The sequence below is a fragment of the Notechis scutatus genome, chromosome 9, assembly GCF_049901735.1.
Source record: "Notechis scutatus isolate UNSWTSFEM ecotype Mainland chromosome 9, rNotScu1.2, whole genome shotgun sequence".
NCBI lineage: Eukaryota > Metazoa > Chordata > Lepidosauria > Squamata > Elapidae > Notechis > Notechis scutatus.
This window is the reverse complement of record NC_142017.1, coordinates 5,107,069-5,129,992: the sequence shown is the minus strand read 5'-3', so window position 1 is coordinate 5,129,992 and position 22,924 is coordinate 5,107,069. Positions and strand designations below refer to the sequence as shown.

The following is a 22,924-nucleotide window of genomic DNA, read 5'->3' as shown; positions in this document are numbered from 1 at the left end:
CAGTGCTAATTAAAATTTTGCAAAGCTGGTTGGTGGTGGCAGTTGTTGTTTTTTCCTGAAATGTGTTTATTCTATAGCAAGATAAAAGCATTTGTTTAGATAAACAAAATACAAACAACTTAATTGCTATCGTAACTCATAAAAAAGTATAAAACAGCATAAAAACACAATAAGCAATGCCGCAATTAAATCATTCATGTTACCAGTGTTTACATTAAAGCCTCATTTATGAAAACTTTACAACACATGATCTGAAAACTTACAACCTTTTAAAGAAAATATTTACACTGATTATTCAGATGTGGCAATCCCCTTTAAATAATCTACCAATATTACATCATATTTTAAAAACTCAACATTTTTCTTACTTTTTTTTTGTAATAACAGTTTATTTAAGTGCATTTCCTTTTTTAAAAAAATACAGTGTATTAAATCTGAAAGTTCACCCAAACACAGAATAGAATATTCAGTTTCTTTTTCATGGGTGAGCAGAACTGAACTGTGTGTTTTATTCCAAAGTATTGGAGAAATTGAAAAAAAAAATACATAGTAAAATGAGAAGATGGCTTTTGATGTTGATGAACTTCAGAAGACATTATTAAAAAGGGAAAAAAAAAAGCTTTGGCAAAAGTCTGTGATATTTCTTTTACATCATTATTATCCATGATAGAAAAACACCGTCAGCTACTCATGTCATAGAAGCATGATTGTATGAAATCCAATCAACATTTTACAGGTAGTTACAACTGTGCTTTTAAGAGCTTCGTGGGTTCAAATTAATTCCCAAACCTAACTGGTCTGCCAATTTTGCAGGAAGAAGAAACAGTTTTAATTGGAAAAATGTAAAAAGGCCATTTTTTAAAATCTCTCAGTCTTCTTGCCTGGGCATTTAAGACTATTCAGTTCGCATGTTGTCAGTAAAGCTTGGAATATATTTTTTTTTAAATGGGCCACATTAAAAAAAAAAAGTGGGAAAAAAGAGCACAGCTTATTTGCCTAAAAAAACAAAAGAGAAAAGGAAGAGAAAGGGAAGGGAAGAAGGATAAGGTGGAAGGGGGAAAAGAAGAGAGGGAAGGGGAAGAGGGATAAGGGGGAAGAGAAGGGGGAGGAGGAATGGAAGGGGGGAAAGAAGAGAAGGGAAGGGAAGAGAGAAGGGGAAAGGAGGAAGGAGGAAGGGAAGGAGGAAGAGAAGGGGGAAGGGAACGCTGGAAAAAAAATATTTATAATTCAGCTAAAGGATTATACCCAGCTACACTGTAGTTCTTTTATTGCCTATCTAATAGACAGCTTAGAAGTCTCTTTTATGTGTTATGCATTCCGGCATAAACTCTTCATTGACCCTGCGCAGTTTCTGCCCGATTCACCGCTTTGCTTCCTCCGGGACGCAAAGCCCGGGCCGACTTGGTGGGTCTTCAGAAAATACCAGCCTGCGATAAGAGCTGAGTCTGTGTCTGGCCTTGTATTTGGGATGGGTGCGGCTGGCTGGCTGGGGGCGGGCTGCCGATGGCCGCTATCGGCGAGGTGATCTGCGAGGAAGCCGGGGAAAGTTGCTGCGGGGAGGGTTGCGGCGGGTGCTGCTGCTGCTGCTGCTGCTGCTGCATCTGTTGCAACTGCTGCTGGTGCAACTGCTGGAGCTGGATCTGCTGCAGCTGCTGCTGCATCTGCTGCTGCATGTGGTGCTGGAAATGCTGCTGCTGCATCTGCTGCTGGATCTGCTGGTGCAGCTGCTGCTGGTGCAGCTGCTGCTGGTGCATTTGCTGGAGTTGCAGCTGCTGGAGCTTCTGGAGCTGGTGCTGCGGCTGGCTTTGCAAGGAAGGGCTGGCCTGGGAGGGGGCCGAGGCCGGGTGGCGGCCAGGCTGGTTGCCATGGAGCTGATCAGCGAGGGGGAAATGTTTGTGGGGGTGATGGAGGTGGGGGCCACGACGGGATTCCCGGGCAGCCGCATGGTTAAAGGCTTGGGGGCAATGGCCCTGGGGAGGGGTTGCTGGAGAGTCTGCGGGGAGGCGACGGCCGTGGCGTGTTGCGAAAGAGGGCTGTTCAGAAGCAAGGAAGAAGACAAATTCGTGGAGGCCAGAGTCTGCTGGACGGACCGGATGGTCTGGGCTTCCGCTGACTCAGCAGCAGCCTGAGGGCCAAAAAAGAAAATAGCAATAGCACTCAAACTTCTATACCGCTTCACAGGGCTTTCCAGCCCTCTCTAAGCGGTTTACAGAGTCAGCCTATTGCCTCCCCAACAATCTGGGTCCCCATTTTACCCACCTCGGAAGAATGGAAGGCTGAGTCAACCTTGAGCCAGTCAGTATCAAACTCCTGGCAGTGGGCAGAGTTAGCTTGCAATACTGCATTCTAGCCACTGTGCCACCATGGCAAGGAAGGAAGGAAGGAAGGAAGGAAGGAAGGAAGGAAGGAAGGAAGGAAGGAAGGAAGGAAGGAAGGAGGGAGGGAGGGAGGGAGGGAAGGAAAGAAGGAAGGAAGGAGGGAGGGAGGGAGGGAGGGAAGGAAGGAAGGAAGGAAGGAAGGAAGGAGGGAGGGAGGGAGGGAAGGAAAGAAGGAAGGAAGGAAGGAGGGAGGGAAGGAAAGAAGGAAGGAAGGAAGGAAGGAAGGAAGGAAGGAAGGAAGGAAGGAAGGAAGGAAGGGAGGGAGGGCAATAGCCCCTAGACTTATATACCATGCTTTCCAGCCCTCTCTAAGCCGTTTACAGACTCAGCCTCTTTTCCCCAACAACCTGGGTTCTCATTTTACCCACCTTGGAAGAATGGAAGGCTGAGTCAACCTTGATTCAAACTGCCAAACTGCAGGCAGCCGGCAGTCAACAGAAGTAGCCTGCAGTACTGCACTCTAACCACTGTGCCACCGTGGCTCATGCAACAACAATAAGTCAACTCATCTGGGTTAGGGTTATTTATGCAGTCTAGGCCAGGGTCCCCGAGCTGGGGGCCGCAGCCCACTACCGGTCTGCAGTCTGTTCGCCACGGGGCTGCATGAGTTGCCAGCTGATGCATGCACGCACATAGCCCCCCTTACATGAGTGTGAGTTCGATCCTAGGAAGCTGCAATTATTTCTCTCTTTGGGCATAATGCGTCATTGTCTGCTTGAACACCGTGTAGGTGTCAGGATGGCCATCCGGCCAGTAAACCCCCAGCTCCATTCAGTTGCCCTGACCCCACCCCGATGCAAGGGATTACAGAGTCATTGAAAGAAAGAAAGAAAGTACCTTCTGTGATGCTGCAGTGCTTTACATCACATTCCCTTGATCTTATTTGTTGAAGAAGCTAACCCTGTTGGACCTATTATATAGCGCTTTTCAAAAAGTTTTCTTAACTGTTTAATTCACCCCTTCTTTTCCCACAGGTTCCATTCTGCGTTTGCAGGTAATTTTAGAAGGAACAGGGACCCCATTTCACAACTCAAGCAATGAGTTTGTTACTAATTTTAAAAAGTCTTCAACAAAATGATTGAAAAAGAAAATAAACCTGCATCGAAAACTGTTCCTCTATGTTGAACTGAAATCGGCAGTAAGCTCACCTTTGACACCAAACTAGCTCTGTAGGCTGCAAGGGCTTTAAGGTATTCCTTCTTGGCAGCTTCTGTTTTTCTTTTATATACCTGTTAAAAATGATACAATGTTAAACCCAGAAACTTCACCAAATGCAGCAGTTTTTGGCTGAAGAGGAGTTGTTGGGGGAGGAGAGAAAGAGAAGAGGGGGAGTAAGGAGGAGGAGAGGGAGGAGGAAGAGAAGGAGGAGAGGAAAGAGGAGGAGAAAGAGAAGGGAGAGAAAGGGGGAGGAGAAAGAGGGAGGGGGAGGGAGAGGGAGGAGGAAAAGAGAAGAGGGAGAGAGAAGAAGAGGAAGAGAAGGAGGAAGTGAAGAAGAAGAGGGAGAGGGAGGAGGAGGAGGAAGAAAAGGTGGAGGGGAAGGAGGAGGAGAGGGAGAGGGAAGAAGAGGAAGAGAAGGAGGAAGTGAAGAAGAAGAGGGAGAGGGAGGAGGAGGAAGAAAAGGTGGAGGGGAAGGAGGAGGAGGAGAGGGAGAGGGAAGAAGAGGAAGAGAAGGAGGAAGTGAAGAAGAGGGAGAGGGAGGAGGAGGAGGAAGAAAAGGTGGAGGGGAAGGAGGAGGAGAGGGAGAAGAGAGAGGGAGAGGGAAGAAGAAGGAAGAGAGGAGGAGAAAAGGTGGAGGAGAAAAGAGGGAGAGGAAGAGAAGGAGAGAGGAAGAGAAAGAGGAAGAGGAGGAGAGGAAGGAGGAGGTAATAGTAGTAGTAGGATAATTACTATCATTATCTACATTGCAACTCCTTTAAAAAAAATGTTTTAAAGGGAAACAAAACAAAAATAACCAGAGTCCTCTTGTGAGATAGAAGAGGGGGAGGGGGAAACTTTCCAGGAAAACCTATATTTTGTACAAGTGTGTGTATTTTGTATATGTGTGTTTTGTTTCTATGTTTGTGTGTGGGCTTGTGGGATACACAAGCACACACCCCGCCAGGAGCAGAGTATATCGCTCCGTAATCCGTAAACTTCCTCTCGGTGGAAAAATAAATGTTTCTAAATCGGTACATCCATCGCTCCATTAAAATCATACCCCCACCCATCCAAAACCCCTTGGTAGATCTTGACCAGTGGTGGGGTTCAAATATTGTTGCCACCAATACAGTGGGCATGGCTTTGTGGGCGCACTTTGCATTCATACACACACTTTGTGTGCCTGTGCATGCCAAACGCTCACTTTGCAGAGGCGCAGAAATGTTCTAACTTACCTCCTGCAAGATCTCCCGGTCACTTCAGCAGCTGCCGTGCGGTGCTATTCTGCGCCGCGCAAAGCAGCTGCGCTTCAACTTCAGCAGATAGAAGTAAGTATGGGAGCCCAGGCGGGCGGATGGGTGGACCCAGGGGTAGGATTCAAAACTTTTAACAACTGGTTCTGTGGGTGTGGCTTAGTTGGTGGGTGTGGCTTGGTGATCATGTGACTGGGTGGACATGGCTTGGTGGTCATGTTATTGGCTGGGCGTGGCCAACTCAATATCACTCACATAGAGGCACGCATCTCCTCGCCTGGCCTCTCATGACTGTGGGGATGCTGCAACAGTCATAAGTGTGAAAAATGGTCATAAGTCACTTTTCTCAGTGCCCTTGTAACTTTGAATGGTCACTCCACACAAGCAAAGTACCAGCAAAGGAGGGGGAAAAAACTCCAGAGAAGTTCCAGAGACAGGAAGTATAGTCCCGCCAAGAACGTAATAAGGGTTAACGGAGAGGCACTTTCTGTAAGCAACACCAGAATGTTTCCTTCCTGCCTTCCTTACAGGATTAGGCCAGTAATTTCTTCTAACAACCGGTTCTCCAAACTGCTTAGAATGTTAACAACCGGTTCTAGCGAATAGGTGTGAACCGGTAGAATCCCACCCCTGGGTGGACCGAACAGCAAAGCAACAGACAGAATTGGTTTGGTCTCCGCTGCTCATCGCTGCTATCGGCTTGCCAGAACTGGGCCAAACTGGTCAAATACCACCACTGCTCTTGACTCTTGAGTTTCTCAGGCGAGACTAAAGGCAGTCTGGTCCTGTTCACCCACCTCTACCCCAGTCTGGGCTCGCTTCCTCATTAGCCAAGCCCCCACCAAAGGATTAGCCCTCCACTGTTTTCATGAGATGGGATTGCGATCCTTGGCGGGCCTGTCCCTCCCTCCGAACAGCAAGGCCGCTCCACTCTGCTTTACCTGTTTTTGCTCTTCTCCTAAACTGTCCCACATAGAGGCCACGATTTTCGAAACCTCGCCAAAGGTAGCGTTGGGGTTCTGGCCTTTAATTGCAGCTTGCGTGTCCCTGAAGAACAAGGCATACGCGGACACCGGCTTCTGAGGTTCGTTCGGATCTTTCTTTTTCTTTTTCTTCGGCGTTTTGGGCTTCTTGCCAGGATCTGGGGCAGCCCGCTTTTCTCCGGCAACCTGCAAGAGCAAGAAAACCACGCAAATCAGCCTCGTCTATTCAGGGGCCAGATGTGATTAAAAATAGCAGGCTTTGGATATGAAGGGAAACAGATGTTTGAAAAGGGAGCCCAGGACCTGTCTGCAACTTCTTGAAACTATCGGCAGTCCTCAATTTACGAACACAGCGGGGGCCAGAATTTCTGTTGCAAAGCGAGGTGGTTGGTGATGCCTGATTTTATGATCTTTATTTATTGGTATCCCTTTATTATTTTTGCAAATAAATCAAGGCAGCAGACTTTGCCAACAACGGCTTCCTTCTCTTATTTTCCAACAACCACCACCCTGTGAGGTGAGTTGGACTGAGAGGGAGGGACTGGGCCAAAGTCAGCCTTTCATGGCTAAGGCGGGACTAGAACTCACAGACCCCTGGTGATTGGCCCAAAGTCACACATCTGGCTTTCATGGCTAAGGCGGGACTAGAACTCACCATCTCATGATGATTGGCTCAAAGTCACCCAGCTGGCTTTCATGGCTAAGGTGGGACTAGAACTCAGAGACTCCTGGTGATTGGCCCAAAGTCACCCTAGTCAGTCAGTCAGTCAGTCTGTCTGTCTGTCTCTGGACAGCTTGCCACATTAAATTCTAAGGCTAAAGCATCTTCAGCATTAAAACTTTCTTTGGCGCAGGACGTTCCCCACCAACATTTGAGAGACAAGATATTACTCTGCCTGAAAAGAAGTGGAATCAACTCTTTCTATTTTTCTAGCCCTTTTGTTCATGCTGTTGCTAACATCTCTGTTAATTCTTCCAGGTCAAAGAACAATAAGCCGAGTTGTTTTTTAATCCTTTCTCAGTGCCAGTGAGTGAGTGAGTCAGTCTCTCTCTCTCTCTCTCTCTCTCTCTCTCTCTCTCTCTCTCTCTCCCTCCCTCCCTCCCCCTCCCTCCCTCCCTCTCCCTCCCTCTGCAGGGAATTCTGGTCAAAACGCTACTTGATAGATCCACACCTTCTACATGTGCAAATCTCCCGGTTTCCACCATGAACTGGCCTACCAATCTCTAGATGTAATTTGCCATAACCGTTTGGTTAAAGTTTAAATAATGGCAAAGATTTTCTCCACCACCACCCCAGGGAAAAGAAAAGCAAAGAAAAATAAGATGCTGTGCTAGAAACACGTGTAAAATCCTGCTATTTATTTCCAAAATGGATGCCTGAGAGTTCAGACATATTTCACCACCTGCCATCTTTCTTTCAGATGGTCATTTAATCTCAAGATGAAAACAAACTGGAGGGCACCATTTATGAAAAGGTGAAGGCTGCTTTTTAGAAAGAGATGCACAGGGTTTTGTTTTGTTTTTTTAGCATGAATACCCTACGAAGTGGCATGTGAAAATGTCAAAAGCATTGCAGCCAGAGATGGCAAACAAGAGGACTGCGTTTATAAGGCAGGAATCTATTCATGATGACCCTTACTCAGGGAACTTCCTTCTTTTGAAAATGTCACAAAGGATCTCTATGCAATAAAGCTGGATAAACATGGTGCCCACCTATATATTTAACTCGTTTTTACAAAAAAAAAAAAGTCAACTAAGCCAGCCAGCCTTCCAACCAACCAAAGCATCCACCTACTCATCCGTTACTATCTTGCTACTATCTACTGATTTTCTCTTGTATGGTGTTGTAATAGAACATATACAGGCCCTAGATTAGCCATCATATCCACAGATAGGCAACTCCTCCAAATTATCTGAAAATCTATTATTTGGGGCAAGGATTCTGAAATCTTTCCGGAGCAAAAACATCAAAAGTTTATGCAGAAAGAGCTTTGGATTGATTGTTTATTGATTGATTGATTGGCAAGTGCTGTAACTTACTCTATTGGGATCATCTGCATCTTCCTCATTGATAGAACTGGACGGAGAAGGAGTTGCTGATTTGCTTGCAGGAGGGGAAGGAGATGTGTGTGGCAAGTTGGAGCTCCCTAGATTTAATCCCAGTTGAGCACTTAGCTGGGACTGGTTAATAGTAGTAAGCTGGTTAGGAGTCATAATTCCTGAACGAGCAGCTTCCGTCATGTGGACAACGGATCTCATGATCAAAGAATGGTCCTGACGGTACTGAGGCATCCCTGTATGGGTGTGATCCTGAAACAGAGAAGGAATAGAGGACTTATTAAATGGAATTTTGAACATTAAAAGAGACGGGATAGGAAGAGCAACTGACACTTTTGAACTTTGGTGGTGGGAAAACATCTGAGAAACCACAGAGAGAGCGCCAAGAAAACAAACTGATGGAACATGGAATAAATCAACCCAGAGCTGGTTTGGGCCCAGATGACCAGGCCTACTTTACGCAAACACCTAGATCTCTGAAAATGGCTGGAATGCTCCCCTTCTGCATGGGGCTGCCCTTCAAGACTATACTGTAGCTATGTGGAGAGTGATGAGAACACTTGGGTAGGTCTATGTAACACATCTGTTGGGTGAGCTGCACAGGTTATGAGTAAGCTTCTGGGTACCAATCAAGATGCTGGTTGTGATTTGGGACTTGGCTGTCTGAGGGACCATCCAACAGGTCCTATTATTAAAGCAGTGTCATATGATAGGTTCTAAGAGATGATCGTTCTGTGTTATAGCCCTTGGTCTCTGGAATAGTTATCACCTCCATCTTCTGAGTAGCCCAAAAGCCTGTCCCCCCTTAAATGAGCCTTAAAGATTTGGCTTTACTTCCCAGCCCTAAGTGGAGTGGTTATGCTATTCAGTAGATGGATGCTTTTTTCCTTGGCTTCCTGATTTCTTGATTGACCCCCAAATTTGGTTGAGAAATAGCAATAACACATAGAATAGAATAGAATAGAATAGAATAGAATAGAATAGAATAGAACAGAACAGAATAGAATAGAATAGAATAGAATATAGGAGTAGAGTAGAATAGAATAGAAACAGAACAGAACAGAACAGAATATAGGATAATATAGGAATAGAGTAGAGTAGTAGAGTAGAGTAGAGTAGAGTAGAGTAGAGTAGAGTAGAGTAGAGTAGAATAGAATAGAATAGAATAGAATAGAATACTTTATTGGCCAAGTGTAATTGGATACACAAGGAATTTGTCTTGGTGTAAATACTCCCAGTATACATAAAAGTAAAGATACATTTGTTAAGAATCAAGAATAACATACAACACTTAATGATAGTCATAGGGTACAATCAGAATTAGACTTATATACCACCCTATTACAGGACTCTTTGGTAGATTTACAAAGTCAACATCTTGCCCTCAATAATCTGGGTCCTCATTTTACCGACCACAGAAGGATGGAAGGCTGAGTCAACCTTGAGCCCTATCAGGATCGAACTCCAGTCTGTGGGCAGAAGGAATATAACACTGACCCCAGGGAAAAGATTGCTTGAAAACAATACTTGACCAGAATATGCAATCAGGGGGGGGGGGTTTTCAATTTTGGAATAAAACTAAAACTTCAAATGTTTTGGAAGATATCCTTCTTTCTCTCTAGCAACTCCTCCTACAGTTGTTTGCAAAAAGGCTGCAATTATACCCTTCTACTGTTTGGGGGGAAAATAGCTTGTTATACTGCTATCAGTATATTTTGGATTTGGTTGCCAGCAAGGTTTACAGCAAGCCATCCTCAGATTCTTCACAACCCTTTTTCATACTAGAGAAGAGGAAATTTATTAAATACATGAGGAAATCCATGTTAAGATACTTAATGTCAGTTAGATGGCAAATATAAGAAGTAAATGAAGGTTGACTTGGCTGTACAATTCCTTTTTAGAAAGCATCTTGGACTGGTCTGAGTCAATGTTGCACACTTAGGCTAGAAAATTGTGTTCCATAATTTTCCTCCCTTAGCAATGACAATATGATAGCAACAATATTGACAACATGTTTGACATAACAAAGACTTCTTTTACCGATCACTAAACATATTAATAAAGCTTGAAATAAAACATTTTAGTTGTAATGTATGAAATAACACTAATGTAACATTGTCCTAATTACAACCACAGTCATTCATCTTATCCATATCCAGATCATAAAGTTTATATTAAAAAGGAACTATATATTAAAACAAATATACAACAAAATTGGAAGCATACATTTGACAAAGGGAGTAAGCTGAAAACATGCCTACGCAGATTTGCAATAACCTAAAGAGCATTCTCAATTTGTCTTTTTAGTAAAAAAAAAAAAAAAAAAAGGGGGGGGGGATAAGAATTTGGAAACCGATATAAGTTTAGATTTGGAGTGTTGTCTTCATAAAATTTCCAGTTATCTTGATTTGTTTCTTTGAGAAACACAAGTTCTTGATAATTTTTTTTTTTTTTAAAAAACCCAACCATCTGCAATGGCTCATTTCTTTTGTGCCATAACAGTTAAAATTAAAATAAACAGACCAACATACAAAGATTAAGCTGAAACAAACTTCAGCAGTTTCTTAACCTACATGGGTTAACAAGAATGTCCAGTGACGTAAATCATGCTTTTATTTAATAATTTTCATATAGTCCATCACCGATTCTTAAAAGAATAAGATGATAATACTGATTTGTAAATCATGGTAAGAAGAAGATAAAACCTCCCTGTGTGTTGTATACCACAATGTTGGATATTGTTTTATTAATGAAGCTAATGCTTACGTTAGCTTAGATGTCAGAATTAGAGGGGGACTTTGAGGTCTTCAAGTCTAACCCCGTTCTTGCAGGAGACCCCATACCATTTCAAGCAAATGGTTTTCCCATCTCTAGATGTCTTAGCTTGATCAAAAATTCTTCCTGATGAATTTGATTCTTCTTTGATAAATGAAAGTAGCATAAGTGTTATAGAAAAGCATACATTATTCTCCATAGTTTCCTCACAACATCTAATTTCATCTAAGTAAGAGTGCGCCCCCAAAACACTGTGATATTTTTAAAATCTTCCAAAACCTCAACATTTTCATAGGAAAAAAAAATTACACCCACCAACACCTATATTACAAGAATGATGTACATATTTTTGTAAAAACCAGAGGTAATTTATTTTTCATAAAAGAAAAAAGAAGAAAATAAAAATGTGGGCTGAAAAAAAGGCAATTATTTCCCTGCCTGTTTCTTAGATATCTGGAAAAAAAAAAAAAAAGAATTTCAAAATTCATCAAAGCTAACCTTCTCTTATGTACAACAGGCTAAGCTGAGAGAATGTTAACAAGTTCGATTTTCATTCAATCAGCACCATTGCTCCCTGAAATGTTTCATTGCAGGAAAGAAATAAAAAATAATCTATATGGTAATTATTAGGATGAATCCCTCAGTAACTTTCGGCAACATAAAAGGTCAGTTCTATTCAAGATATTTTATCAGTCCCTTACATGTACTCCCGTGCTGTCGTTTTAAATCTGAACAGCATTTTATTTTCCCATTTACAGCTACCTGCAGAATTAAGTATTTAAGCCAAATAAGAAAAGAGAGAGAGGGGGAGAGAGAAAGATAGAGGGAGAGAGAGGGAGGGAAGAAAATCTTGAATGTTGGCAAAGGCTATAATAGCATGGAGATAAATTGTTCAGCTGCTCTCTCCCAAGCCTCTAGGGCTACAGATTTTTCCTCTCCTGGTGCACTGTGGGTATTCAAAACTTGTTCAACATGATTTCATTTCATTTCAGGCAGTGCCTGAGAAAACTAAATTACAGAATCAATCATACAGAAGGTCAGAGTGAGACTTCATTACAAGTATTGCATGCTTGCATGAATATCTTTCATTTATGACTGACCCAATATGTCACAATAGCTGTCTGGTAAAAATAATCCACTTTCTGAAATTGATGTACTACTGATGTCAGTGCTACTCAGTGGGTTGGGCAGCTTATAGAGAGATGTTTAAAGGTGGGTGAGGGGAATGGAGACGAGAATAAAAATAATAAAAAGAAGAAGAGAGAACCCCACAGAGCCCAAGGAACAGTTTTGTAGCATCCTTTGCAAATTAAAATAATTTCTCAGGTGATCGTCCATAGTCAGTGATGCTTTAGTAAGTAATGACTTGTGATGGTGTTTGCTAACGGGTTTCCATCTGTTTACATCTAGATGTATATTTTTCCCCATATTATGTTATGTGCCCTGGGTGCTTTTCTGAACACAAATGGTACTTTATCCAATTTTTCCCTCCAGTAATTCATTTAAGAATGTTGATATTTTGCATTACCATATTATTAAAATGCCAATACTAATGATACTGTATGCCTTTTATATCTCCTTCTCTCTCTCTTTCAGGGAAAAGAAATCTCAACCTAACAGAATGCATTTAAATGAAGATTAAATGCTTCTTTATTTCCTGTCCATAATCATAAACTAATCAGCAATATGAAAAATTATCCCTCTCTTGTTTACAAACACATACACACACACACAAAAAGACAGGCTAGGTAGGGAATGTAAGACAATGCATCCTGAGCTGTCTTATTAATCTTTTCTTGAAAGAGGTACGAAAATGTTAATCTATCAATGGCCATCTTTAATAATTGGGGAGACCGCTGCATTTGAGAAAACTGCTTACTTGCGCTTAAAATACAGCCATCTAAACTTACTAATGGAATGTAAAGCATTATTTATTATTCTGATTGTCTTCTGGCAGCAAATCTAAGAGAAGCCTGTAAAAGTACTGTTTGTAGCTAGTCAACTCAAGGCCCTGAGGGAAACATTGGTGAACCTTGGCATAACCTATTTTTACTCACGCCTCTGGCAGTTTTATATTCAAGTTTGTAGGTGCACATGTCAGGCAGTATTCAGAATAAATCTGGAGACAAGGTGTATTAATCATAGCTTTTGCCCAAGTACATTTCATTTCTTTGCCATTGACGCTTGAAAATTTCATGACATTTCTTCAAGGTGACACTCGGCTGGACATCTCAACAGGGTCAATCCATAAATCCAATTAAAGGAACGATCTGTGGCTGTATAAAACTGCCTGGAATGGAGATGTTTCCAAAAACATCCAGGATTGCATGTGGTATATAAAAAGTTGTGTTCTCGGAGAACAATTCAACAAGGCTAAGGCCCGGATATGCATGAGATGGACTTTTCCCAGTAGCTTCCTCTCTGCTCAAAAAAATCAGGATGGTAGGCTCTTTGGCAGTCGTTTTGTCATCTTCAGGGACCACAAGGATAAAGTTTCTACATAGCTGAAATCTTCTTTAGAACAATGTTTTTCCAGAAAATAGATTGGTTCCATGCTGTTATTTTTTTAGAATTCCATCAAACCCTGGTTTTCACGCATAGATTGGTGATGACCAGAACGCTTCTCTTAGAAGCTTGAGATCACAGAATGGAAGGGATCTTGGATGTCTTCTAATCCTCAAGTAGGAGACTGTATTCCATTTCAGAAAAAATGGTTGTCCAATCTCTTCTTAAAAACTTCCAGTGTTGGAGCATCCACAACTTCTGGAGGCAAGTTGTTCCATTGATGAATTGTTCTAACTATCAGGAAATTTCTCCTTAGTTTTAGGTTGCTTCTCTCCTTGATTAGTTGTCTATTCTTGGACAATTAATCTTGGAGGTTTTTGTTTTATTCTGGAACATGCTACAGGCACTGTTGGGTTGAACAGTATATAAACAGCAGATAAATTGGATAAATACATCTGAGCTAAACGTGAGGAGAACATGTTGTGAGCAACACAATGAGTACGGCAACCATCAGTTGCCTAATGTTCTAATAGCTCCTTGGGTTATTTACTCTTAATCTCCCTGCCTGCCATTTTTACTCTGTTGGTAGCCATTCGTTGTTTTTATTTTGTCACAATGAATATATGGGGAATCCAATAACATTTCTCTTAATACAGAATTCCCTGTTCTTTGTAACATACTAGGCTTCCTTTTTAAATTTTTTTAAAAAGCAATATTTATCTTTATTAGGACAGGCGGTTCAGCAAGAGAGATGTCCAGATGGACACTGTTGCTCATAGATGTCACCTTCAGATTTCAAGAATTATTCCAGTTTCAATATATCTTACCCAATATTGAAGCTATATCTGTAGAATCTGTAAAGTCTGTGATTTAACTATCAGTACCAATTTAACAACTTGACAACAAAGATGCAATAAAAAATTGAGAAGCTCTGCTGCATGCAGTCATTGTACGAATGTAGATTAATATCATAATTATTTTATGGCCCCATAGTTAGTTCTTTCAGATACAGCAAACCCAATTGACCATGAAATGAAATTTCATAGTTAAAATGCCTCTTTTATGTTTTTTTTATTGCGGTAATAAAAAAAAGGGGCTCCAAGGAAAGATCATTCATAAAATATACAATTTAAATAAAGGAATTTTATTATTAATAAATATTTATCACTTTAATAAAGTGCATATTTTTAATAAATAATGACAGGCATGTATCAACACGGCTTTGAAATATAAATTTAATATTCGGGATGATGTTAATCTTAAAGAGGCAAAGGAACTCAGTAGAAAATCTGGTTAGTTTTAAGTGGACCATTTTTCTTGCTTAAGATTGCTGCAAGAAGGAAATATTTGTAGCTCGGGGCTGAACTGTGGGGTCCTTGATGCTCTCTGAGCTTGGTTGCTTTTCTTGCAAACGTTTCATTACCAAACTAGGTGACATCATCAGTTCCACAAGGAGATGGGGTTTGTGGAATGGGGGAGGAAGGAGGAGGAGATGACAACTGTGGGGGGTCCTTGGTGCTCTCTGAGCTTGGTTGTTTTTCTTGTAGAAGTTTGATTGCAAAAGGAGGTAACATCATCAGTGCAAATTTTAATGCTAGTTTTACATCATCCATATTGCTCTATTTCTCTGCTGCAATAAAATAGTTAGATAGTCAGAAGAATGGGGAAAAAAAAACAATATATCTGTTCCTACCATATGTAATCCATTGCTTTGGATAATGCCATCTTGTTCCACCAAGTTTCGAGATACTGTAATAGAAGGCAGATCCAAACTCTGGGGTGGAAACTGAGGTGTGAATTCATTTCCTTGGGCTCCCAACTGATCACTGAGGCCTTGAAAAGGCAGGAGGATGTCAGCCATCCCTAAATTCGTGGGATCCAGTTCAGGGGGTGGCGTAATTGGTGGAATCTCAAACTCTTCATCGCCAAGGCTTGGCGTATGGAATGTTTGCTGGAAGAAAAATAAGTAAATAAATAAATTCTTTTGTTATGATCATACAACAACAAACATCATTTTAAAAAATGTCTATGGAGATTCTCAGTCATCCAGGAGCGTTTTTCAAGAGGCACCTGGGCTTGCTTTGTTTTTCCTTGAAGACGTTTCGCTTCTCATCCAAGAATCTTCTTCAGGTTCAGCTTCCACTTCTTCAGAACTGAAGAAGCTCCTTGGATGAGAAGGGAAAGATCTTCAAGGAAAAGCAAAGAAAGCCCAAGCACCTCTTGGAAAAAGTACCATCATTTATTTATTTATTTTTAAAAAAGAATTCTTTTACACTACTCACAATCCGACTCGCAAGCTCTTTTTTTTCTAATGGTAAGTCACAAGTGCGCAACATGTTTCACATCTGCCCAGCTCTTCAGATCCTTCAGATTAAAGATTGAACTCTCATTGTCAGGTGGCTTTAATGATGTATCAGTACTAACTGTTTTTTAATGCACACTTAATTAGCAACATCTGTCTTTGTTATTGGAGGGAACATCAGCTAGCCTGGGCTGGGTTGTTGTTGTTTTTTAGCTGGAGAACAAATTGCCAGTTTATCGATATGTTAGGAAAAGCAAAACAGCCCAAGCAGCTTACAAATTGTTCTGACACTACCATTAAATGCTCCCAATTTTGGCAGTGCACATATGTACTGGCAGTAAACTCTTATAGCTCAAACACATGAAAAGTTTAGAATCCTATTTCAAATTCCTTCTTATTCCATTGATATACAATAGCAGGTTGTGTCATACTAAGGGGATTGATCATTGCAGTAGACGAAAGGTTTATTTATTACAAGGGTCTTGGTTTTGTTTACATGGAACAAGATATAGGAAGTTCTTGACTTACATCAATTCGTTTAGTGACTGAAGTTGCAATGGTACTTTCAAAAAGAGACTTACGACCGGTTTCCACACCACCGTTGCACCATCCTCACAATCATGTGATCAAAATTCAAACGCTGGGCAACTGGCATGTATTTATGATGGTTCTAGTGTTCCAGGATAATTTGGTGACCTTCTTCAGACAAGTCAGGTGGGAAGCCGGTTTCACTGAGCAACTTTCTTACCGACGTAACAATGGCAGTGATTCGCTTAAGAACCGTGGCAAGAAAGATTGTAAAATGGGGCAAAGCGCACTGAATCACTCTCTTGCTTAACCACAGAAACTGTGGACTGAACTGCGGTTGTAAGTCAAACCGGTGGGGGGTTCGCAACCCTACATTCTATATCTCCAATAAATTTATTTTCTTTTTGTGTTGTACAGGTCACCTTCAAGAAGTGAGGGGAGCCAAATGTCAATTCAAAAATATTTCTCTGGTCTTTTAGAGTTGTCAGAAGAAAGGGAGTGGGGGAAGTAGTGCATTCCTTAAATATTTTCATAGATAATTGCTCTGACAGCCGAAGCTGTTGGCGCGCAAGATTATTACTGGAGAGCATGACTGATGACTCTTGGCTATGGATGTGTCCCATTGGAGAATATACATCCAGGGGGTGGGGGAAGACCAGGGTCAAGGGTGAAATGAATGATGTGACTCAGAGTCAGCTGCTCCCCGGTAGCACCAGCATGTTCACTCCCAATAAATGACTTTTTTAAACTCTGAGAGATGTGGCTAGAGATTCATGTTTTGAATGGAGGTGGAATGCCAGAGCCCTGACAGCCTACCTGTATGTGAATGTTAATGATAAGGTCTCTTCTGAAAAAATGGTGGAAAAATACATCTCTTCTGGCACTCCTCAATTTACAACTGGTGGAACATCCATCATTAAGTGATGCGGCCATTAAGGGATGCCAAGCATCCAAAGTGCAGTGACTGTGGGGGTTGGGCACGCAAATGTCAGAGCTTCTGGTAAGTCATAACTTTGACCAATCATAAGTCAAGGACTACCTGTACCTTGTTGTTAAAGAACGATTGCCTGAACTGGGTGTGTCTAGTTTAATGAAAAGGACTAGGGGTGACATGATAGCAGTCTTCCAATATTTGAGGGGCTGCCACAAAGAAGAGGGGGTCAAGCTATTGTCCAAAGCACCTGAAGGCAGGACAAGAAGCCATGGGTGGAAACTAATCAAGGAGAGGAGCAACTTGGAACTAAGGAGAAACTTCCTAATAGTGAGGCCAATTAACCAGTGGAATAGCTTGCCTTCAGATGTTGTAGATGCTTCATCACTGCAGGTTTTTAAGAAGAGACTGGACAGTCACTTGTCTGAAATAGTATAGGGTCTCCTGCTTGAGCAGGGGCTGGACTAGGAGACCTCCAAGGTACCTTCCAACTCTGTTATTCTATTCTATTCTATTCTATTCTATTCTATTCTATTCTAGTCTAGTCTAGTCTAGTCTAGTCTAATCTAGTCTAGTCTAGTCTAGTCTAGTCTATGCTAGTCTATTCTACTCTACTCTACTCTACTCCAGCTCCTGCCCTCTGGAATAGTATCCCCAAGAGGCTCAAGGTATCCCAGATCTTCTATCCTTTATAGGCCTGATTTGTTTCCCCTAACAGCGTTTGGTTAGGAAGTGTGTCCACATAGGAATTTTATTAATATGTTGGTATATCAATCTCTGGATTAGTGCTTTCATCTGTTATCTAGTACATTGAGTACAGGTTCATTTTGAGCTGGGCGCCCTATATGTTTGATTAATAAGTCAATAAATAAACACACAAATATAAGGGATCCTTTCTCAGCCCAAAGTAGAGTTTTAACCCAACGATGGCCAGTAAATTCTTTTGATTATGAATGAGCCCATCAATATTTGAGTTACGCAGCCTTCATTAGGGTGAAAAATGTCCCATTTGGCACTATACATAAACAACATTGCTACCCCACAACTATTCTATTGCCTATTGTTAGAACCACTGTATTCTTTTTCTGGCTTCTGCATCACAGAACCCCTTCGATTGTTTTCCAACTGCTGCACCGCAAACCACTTAGAGTCTGAGCAATTGTTGCCGAGGAAAATTGAGTTCAAAACCTACAATTGAGCCCAAACCCAGAGCTTTAATGAAAATATTAACAATTCCAGATATTGTGTTGTTTTGGGGAAATGCCAAAGTGTATGGTCACAACAGATGGCATCGCCAAAAAACCTGCATGGCCATCTCCTTTGGCGCCCAGGAAAACTGCTGCCCAGAAAAATCCACGGCCCTCTTCATCTAGTTACCTGGAGCTGAGCTTGAATTAAAAGACTTTACCTTACATATTATGATTATTATGATGATAGGTTGGGTTCATTTTATTTCTGCTCAGCCTACAATTTTTGCTTCCACGGGAGGCCCACAATTTTGCTTCATGCATTATTTACATTGTCCGAAAGAGCGACTTAATGCCAGTTAATTTAAAAATGATACGTTTGGTGAAATTTCTCATTAAGGGACTAGAAATTGTCATCCTTCAAACCATTAATGATGATATAAATTAATAACTGCTCGAGAGAAGATGGAAACTGAAACGGGAGGAAGAGAAAAAGGGGGCTCCCTTTGCTTTCCTATGAAAAACTGTCAGCTGTCGTTACTGCTCTCCCATCAGGAAGGAAAAGGCAGCAGACAGACGTCTACAGAAATAAAACCATCTCCAGAAAATCAAGCAGGCTCACACACACACACACAAAGCACATGGGTACAAATATTGCAACTTAATCTCAGTCCCGAAAGCTCCTGCTTTGCATCTGCGGAGATATTTATTCAATATTTAAAAAATTGGAGGAGGGGAAGGAGAGATTTATAACCTACAGACTTGAGGTTCACCAACACAAAAAGATGCATTGGGCATGGCTATTTTATTTGGGCTAATAAAAATAACCCTGTGGCTACATTTTACAGTTGGGGTTGGCACAAAAGCTGCCTGGTAACAGATGCAGTGATAATTTGTGACTCATTTACTACCCCATTACGGCTTAATGAAATCTAACATATCGCATTAACAATATGGATAAACACTCATTCCTGATATCTGGCATTTGACTGTCTTCATTACTATCATAATTATCATTTAAAATATTATTTCAATAAATATTTAAGGTGCTCCAGGATGGTGTGTGTTTTTTTTTAAAGGAAACAAAACTAGGTGACAATTTTTATGAAAACAGGCTCACTTTTTTAGCAAAAACAAACAAGCCACTTTAATTTCTCAGGCTGGGTTGTTGTTTTTTGTAAGGGCTAACGGACACAAGCGAACAGGCAAGTGTCAGACTAAAATGCAATATAAGCTTTAAGATGTAACAAGCACAGACTGAAAATGTTACCTAATATTGTGGACTTGGTAACTAAATTTACCCATAAATGTGGATGATTGCTTTAGCAGAATATGAGACAGATAGACGGATAGATGATTAGATAGATGAGATAGATGAGATAGATAGATAGATAGATAGATAGATAGATAGATAGATAGATAGATAGATAGATAGATAGATAGAAGATGGATCTGTAAGTATAAATTAAGTCAGACATGGCAGTGGAATTCACTTTGCAAAATGGGAGTATTCTATGAAAAAAAATAAACTCCAATAGTTGGGTTAGCTATATGCTTCCCTGCAACACAACTATTTTATTCTGCGGCTCGTTTTTCAACGATGGTTGTATTTTGTCATGTTTTCTGGATGTATACCTAGGGGTTAACTAAAAAAGAAAAGGAAGAAGAATCAAAACTATCTCATGAGATGATTGCTGTAAGTAATGTGTACCTAAGCGGATAAGATGAACCTAATCTAAGTGAAGAGAAGGGCTAGTGCTGAAAATAGTCTTATTCTAAATGATTTGGCTTGCTCCTATTCTGGAAAGTATCTTCATGTTGTGCAATTTGATTCTGGAGAAAAGCCCTCTTTAGGATCCGGACAGGACTATGCAATGTTTTTTAAGAAGGTTGTGATGCCCATTGTGATTCTAAGAGCTGTTCACTTTTTTTCATGCTTTTCTCTCTTAGATTACTTTCAGAAAGAGAGAAAAATCCCCCGATCCTTAACATTAACAATAACAACAACAACAAACCCCGGTGTGTGTGTTTAAATGCCATCTGCACCGAAATGTTCAAAACATTTGTTCCTTTTGATAAAAATGCAAATTTGGAGAGCTGTTGTATCAACATATAACAGCCAATGTCTGACACGGTGAATTATCACAGCTGGAATTAAATTGTCTCTGAACAGCTGCTGGCAGTAGAGCCTTCATCAATGTTTGATTCAAATGGAGGAATGAAATTCTACAGAATGAAACATCATGTTGTCATTACAGATTTCGGGGGGGGGGGGTGTTTGTTCATTACCACAACCAACGCTGAAACAAGCCGGTGCCAAGCAATCTTCCCTTATCAAAGCGATCTTGTTGGAAGGGAAGAAAGAAGAGAGGGAGAAGGAGGCATTGTTTTAAAACTATGCTCGTAAAAATACCGCATTACATATAGCCACAGTTATCACGGCTCTCCCAATGATTTTTCTCCGCTATAATTTTTGTTTTGTTTTTTCTCTACCGTACAAGGGTATAGGGGAAAAAAATATTTCTGGCTCAGAGGCAGAAAAGCTTGATTGCTGAGCATATTTCTACTGATCTTAGACGCTTCTGTTTACCAGGCCCACTCTTAAGTCCAACTCAGATGCTTGGAGGAGTTCGCTGCAATTTTCATTCCCTCAGAATAACAAGAGTTGGAAGAGACTTGATAGGTCATCTAGTCCAACCCCCTGTTCAGGCAGGACACCTTATACCATTTCAGACAATCATTGTCTTCTTAAAAATCTGCAGTGTTGGAGCATTCACAACTTCTTGAGGCAAGTTGTTCCACGGGTTAATTGTTCTCACTGTCAGGGTATTTCTCCATAGTTCTAGGTTGCTTCACTCCTTGATTAGTTTCCTCAGGTGCTTTGGAGAATAGCTTGTCTCCTTCTTCTTTGTGGCAGCTTCTTAGATATTGGACACTGCTATCCTGTCACCCCTAGTCCTCTATTAATACCAGCAAAAAAGAAATAAAAATAAAGCCAGACAAATTTAGCAAGTAATGCCAAGGCTTCCATTTCTATCTAATTGGAGCAACAGTGGGATTCAATTTTTTTTTACTTCTGGTTCTGTGGGCGTGTCTTGGTGGGCATAACGTGGCTTGGTGGGCATGTCTTGATGGACCTGGTAGACGAAGGATACTGCAAAGTCTCCATTCCCTCCCCACTCCTGGAGGAAGGTTACTGTAAAATCCCCATTCCCTCCCCACTCCATTAACCTGCTTTCCAGCTCCGTTCTCCTGTGCAGGGCAACCAAAGGAGACCCAGCTCATCAGCTGGGACTCAATGGGAGGCAGAGAATAGATGGGGGCGGGGCCAGTCAGAGGCGGGATTCGCCCGTTCTCTGAATTGGAGGCAAGCATGTATGTTGGCCAAAAAAACAGCTCATGTTGGAACCAGAGTCACTTTTGCTACCCTGATGTTCTTTAGAACAGTGATCCCCAACCTTTTTTATGCCGTGGCCCAGTACCGGCATCAGCTGGGCGCCGCCATCTTTTTTTGATGAAAAAGTGCTTCCGTGAGCTTTCTACCTGGAAAAGCTCACCGAAAGCAGCCCGCCGCTTTCCATCTTGATGAAAAGTGCTTCCGGTGAGCTTTCTACCCGGAAAAGCTCACCGGAAGCACTTTTTCATCAAAAAGATGGCGGCGCCAGCAAGCAGCGGCCCGGTAGGACTTGTTCCGCGGACCGGTACCGGTCCGCAGACCGGTGGTTGGGGACCCCTGCTTTAGAAGACTGCCAAGGAGAGGACCAACAGACTGGACCAAACTATAGGAATGTTGGACTGGCAAATGCCCCTCTGCCATCTTTCCAAGATGTGACCAAGTCAGGCTATATCAATCCAGATATAATGCTTCCATTGAACCAAACCACCACGAGTCTCTATGGAGAGCCTCTTCCTTATTTTCCCCAGAAAACAAATAATCCTACAAAGGAGCTACGCACCGTATGTTTTCCTAAAAACCTAAATTAAAAAAAAAAAAGTGTTTGTATCTACGGCCCTAATTAGTTGATTAGAGCTCAGTGAATTTGCTTTAAAATGTATGCCTGCTGTGCTTTAAATCTGCTTCCTTCTGGTTGGCTTTGTGTGTGTGTTGTATGTGTGCACATGCACACACACACACACACACACACATTTCTGAATCCCCTATCTCCCTCAAATGGAACAAGAATTATCTATCTGTCTATGTCAGGGATGGGCTTCAAAAATTTTAGCAATGGGTTCTCTGCCCAGTTGCTGGGTGGGCGTGGCTATGCTGGGTGTGGCCTAGGCAGTTTTTGCCCTCCATGGCAGGGGTCCCCAACCACGGTCCGCGGACCGGTACCGGTCCGTGGAACAAATCCTACCGGCGCTGGTTTGTTGGCGCCGCTTATCTTGTTTTGATGAAAAAGTGCTTCCGTGAGCTCACCGGAAGCACTTTTTCATCAAAACAAGATGGCTGCGTCCAGCTGATGCCGGTACCGGGCCGCGGCATAAAAAAGGTTGGGGACCACTGCTCCATGGGCTCCGGAGGCTTTCCTCAAGCTTCCAGAAGGGCGAAAATGGCCTCCCCGGGCTCTGGAGGCTCTCTGGAAGCCGGAAACAGGCCCATTTCTGGCTTTTCCAAACTTCCGGGAGGCCTGTTTTCCACCCTCCCAGAACCTTTGTGTCTCCTGCACTTACCTGCATCCAAAACGGGCCACGTGGGGACTCTTGAGAGGGGAGGGGTAGGCAGGGCTGGCCAGGAGTGGGATTTGGGCAGGGGTAGGATTCAATTTTTTTAACAACTGGTTCTGTGGGCGTGGCTTAGGTGGTGGGTGTGGCTTGGTGGTCATGTGACTGGGTGGACATGGCTTGGTGGTCATGTTATTGGCTGGCCGTGGCCAATTCAATATC

At 42.0% G+C, this 22,924-nt stretch overlaps 1 protein-coding gene across 1 annotated transcript in view; it reads right to left on the bottom strand.

Moving 5' to 3' along the window:
- Positions 1–208: 208 nt before the first annotated feature.
- Positions 209–22,924, bottom strand: part of TOX3 (TOX high mobility group box family member 3) — a 76,069-nt gene continuing 53,353 nt past the window's right edge. The window contains 6 exon segments of the mRNA XM_087971469.1: positions 209–1,835; positions 1,838–2,125; positions 3,527–3,607; positions 5,710–5,937; positions 7,792–8,061; positions 14,783–15,040. Coding sequence (XP_087827595.1) covers positions 1,413–1,835; positions 1,838–2,125; positions 3,527–3,607; positions 5,710–5,937; positions 7,792–8,061; positions 14,783–15,040 — 1,548 coding nt within the window. The 3' untranslated portion in view covers positions 209–1,412.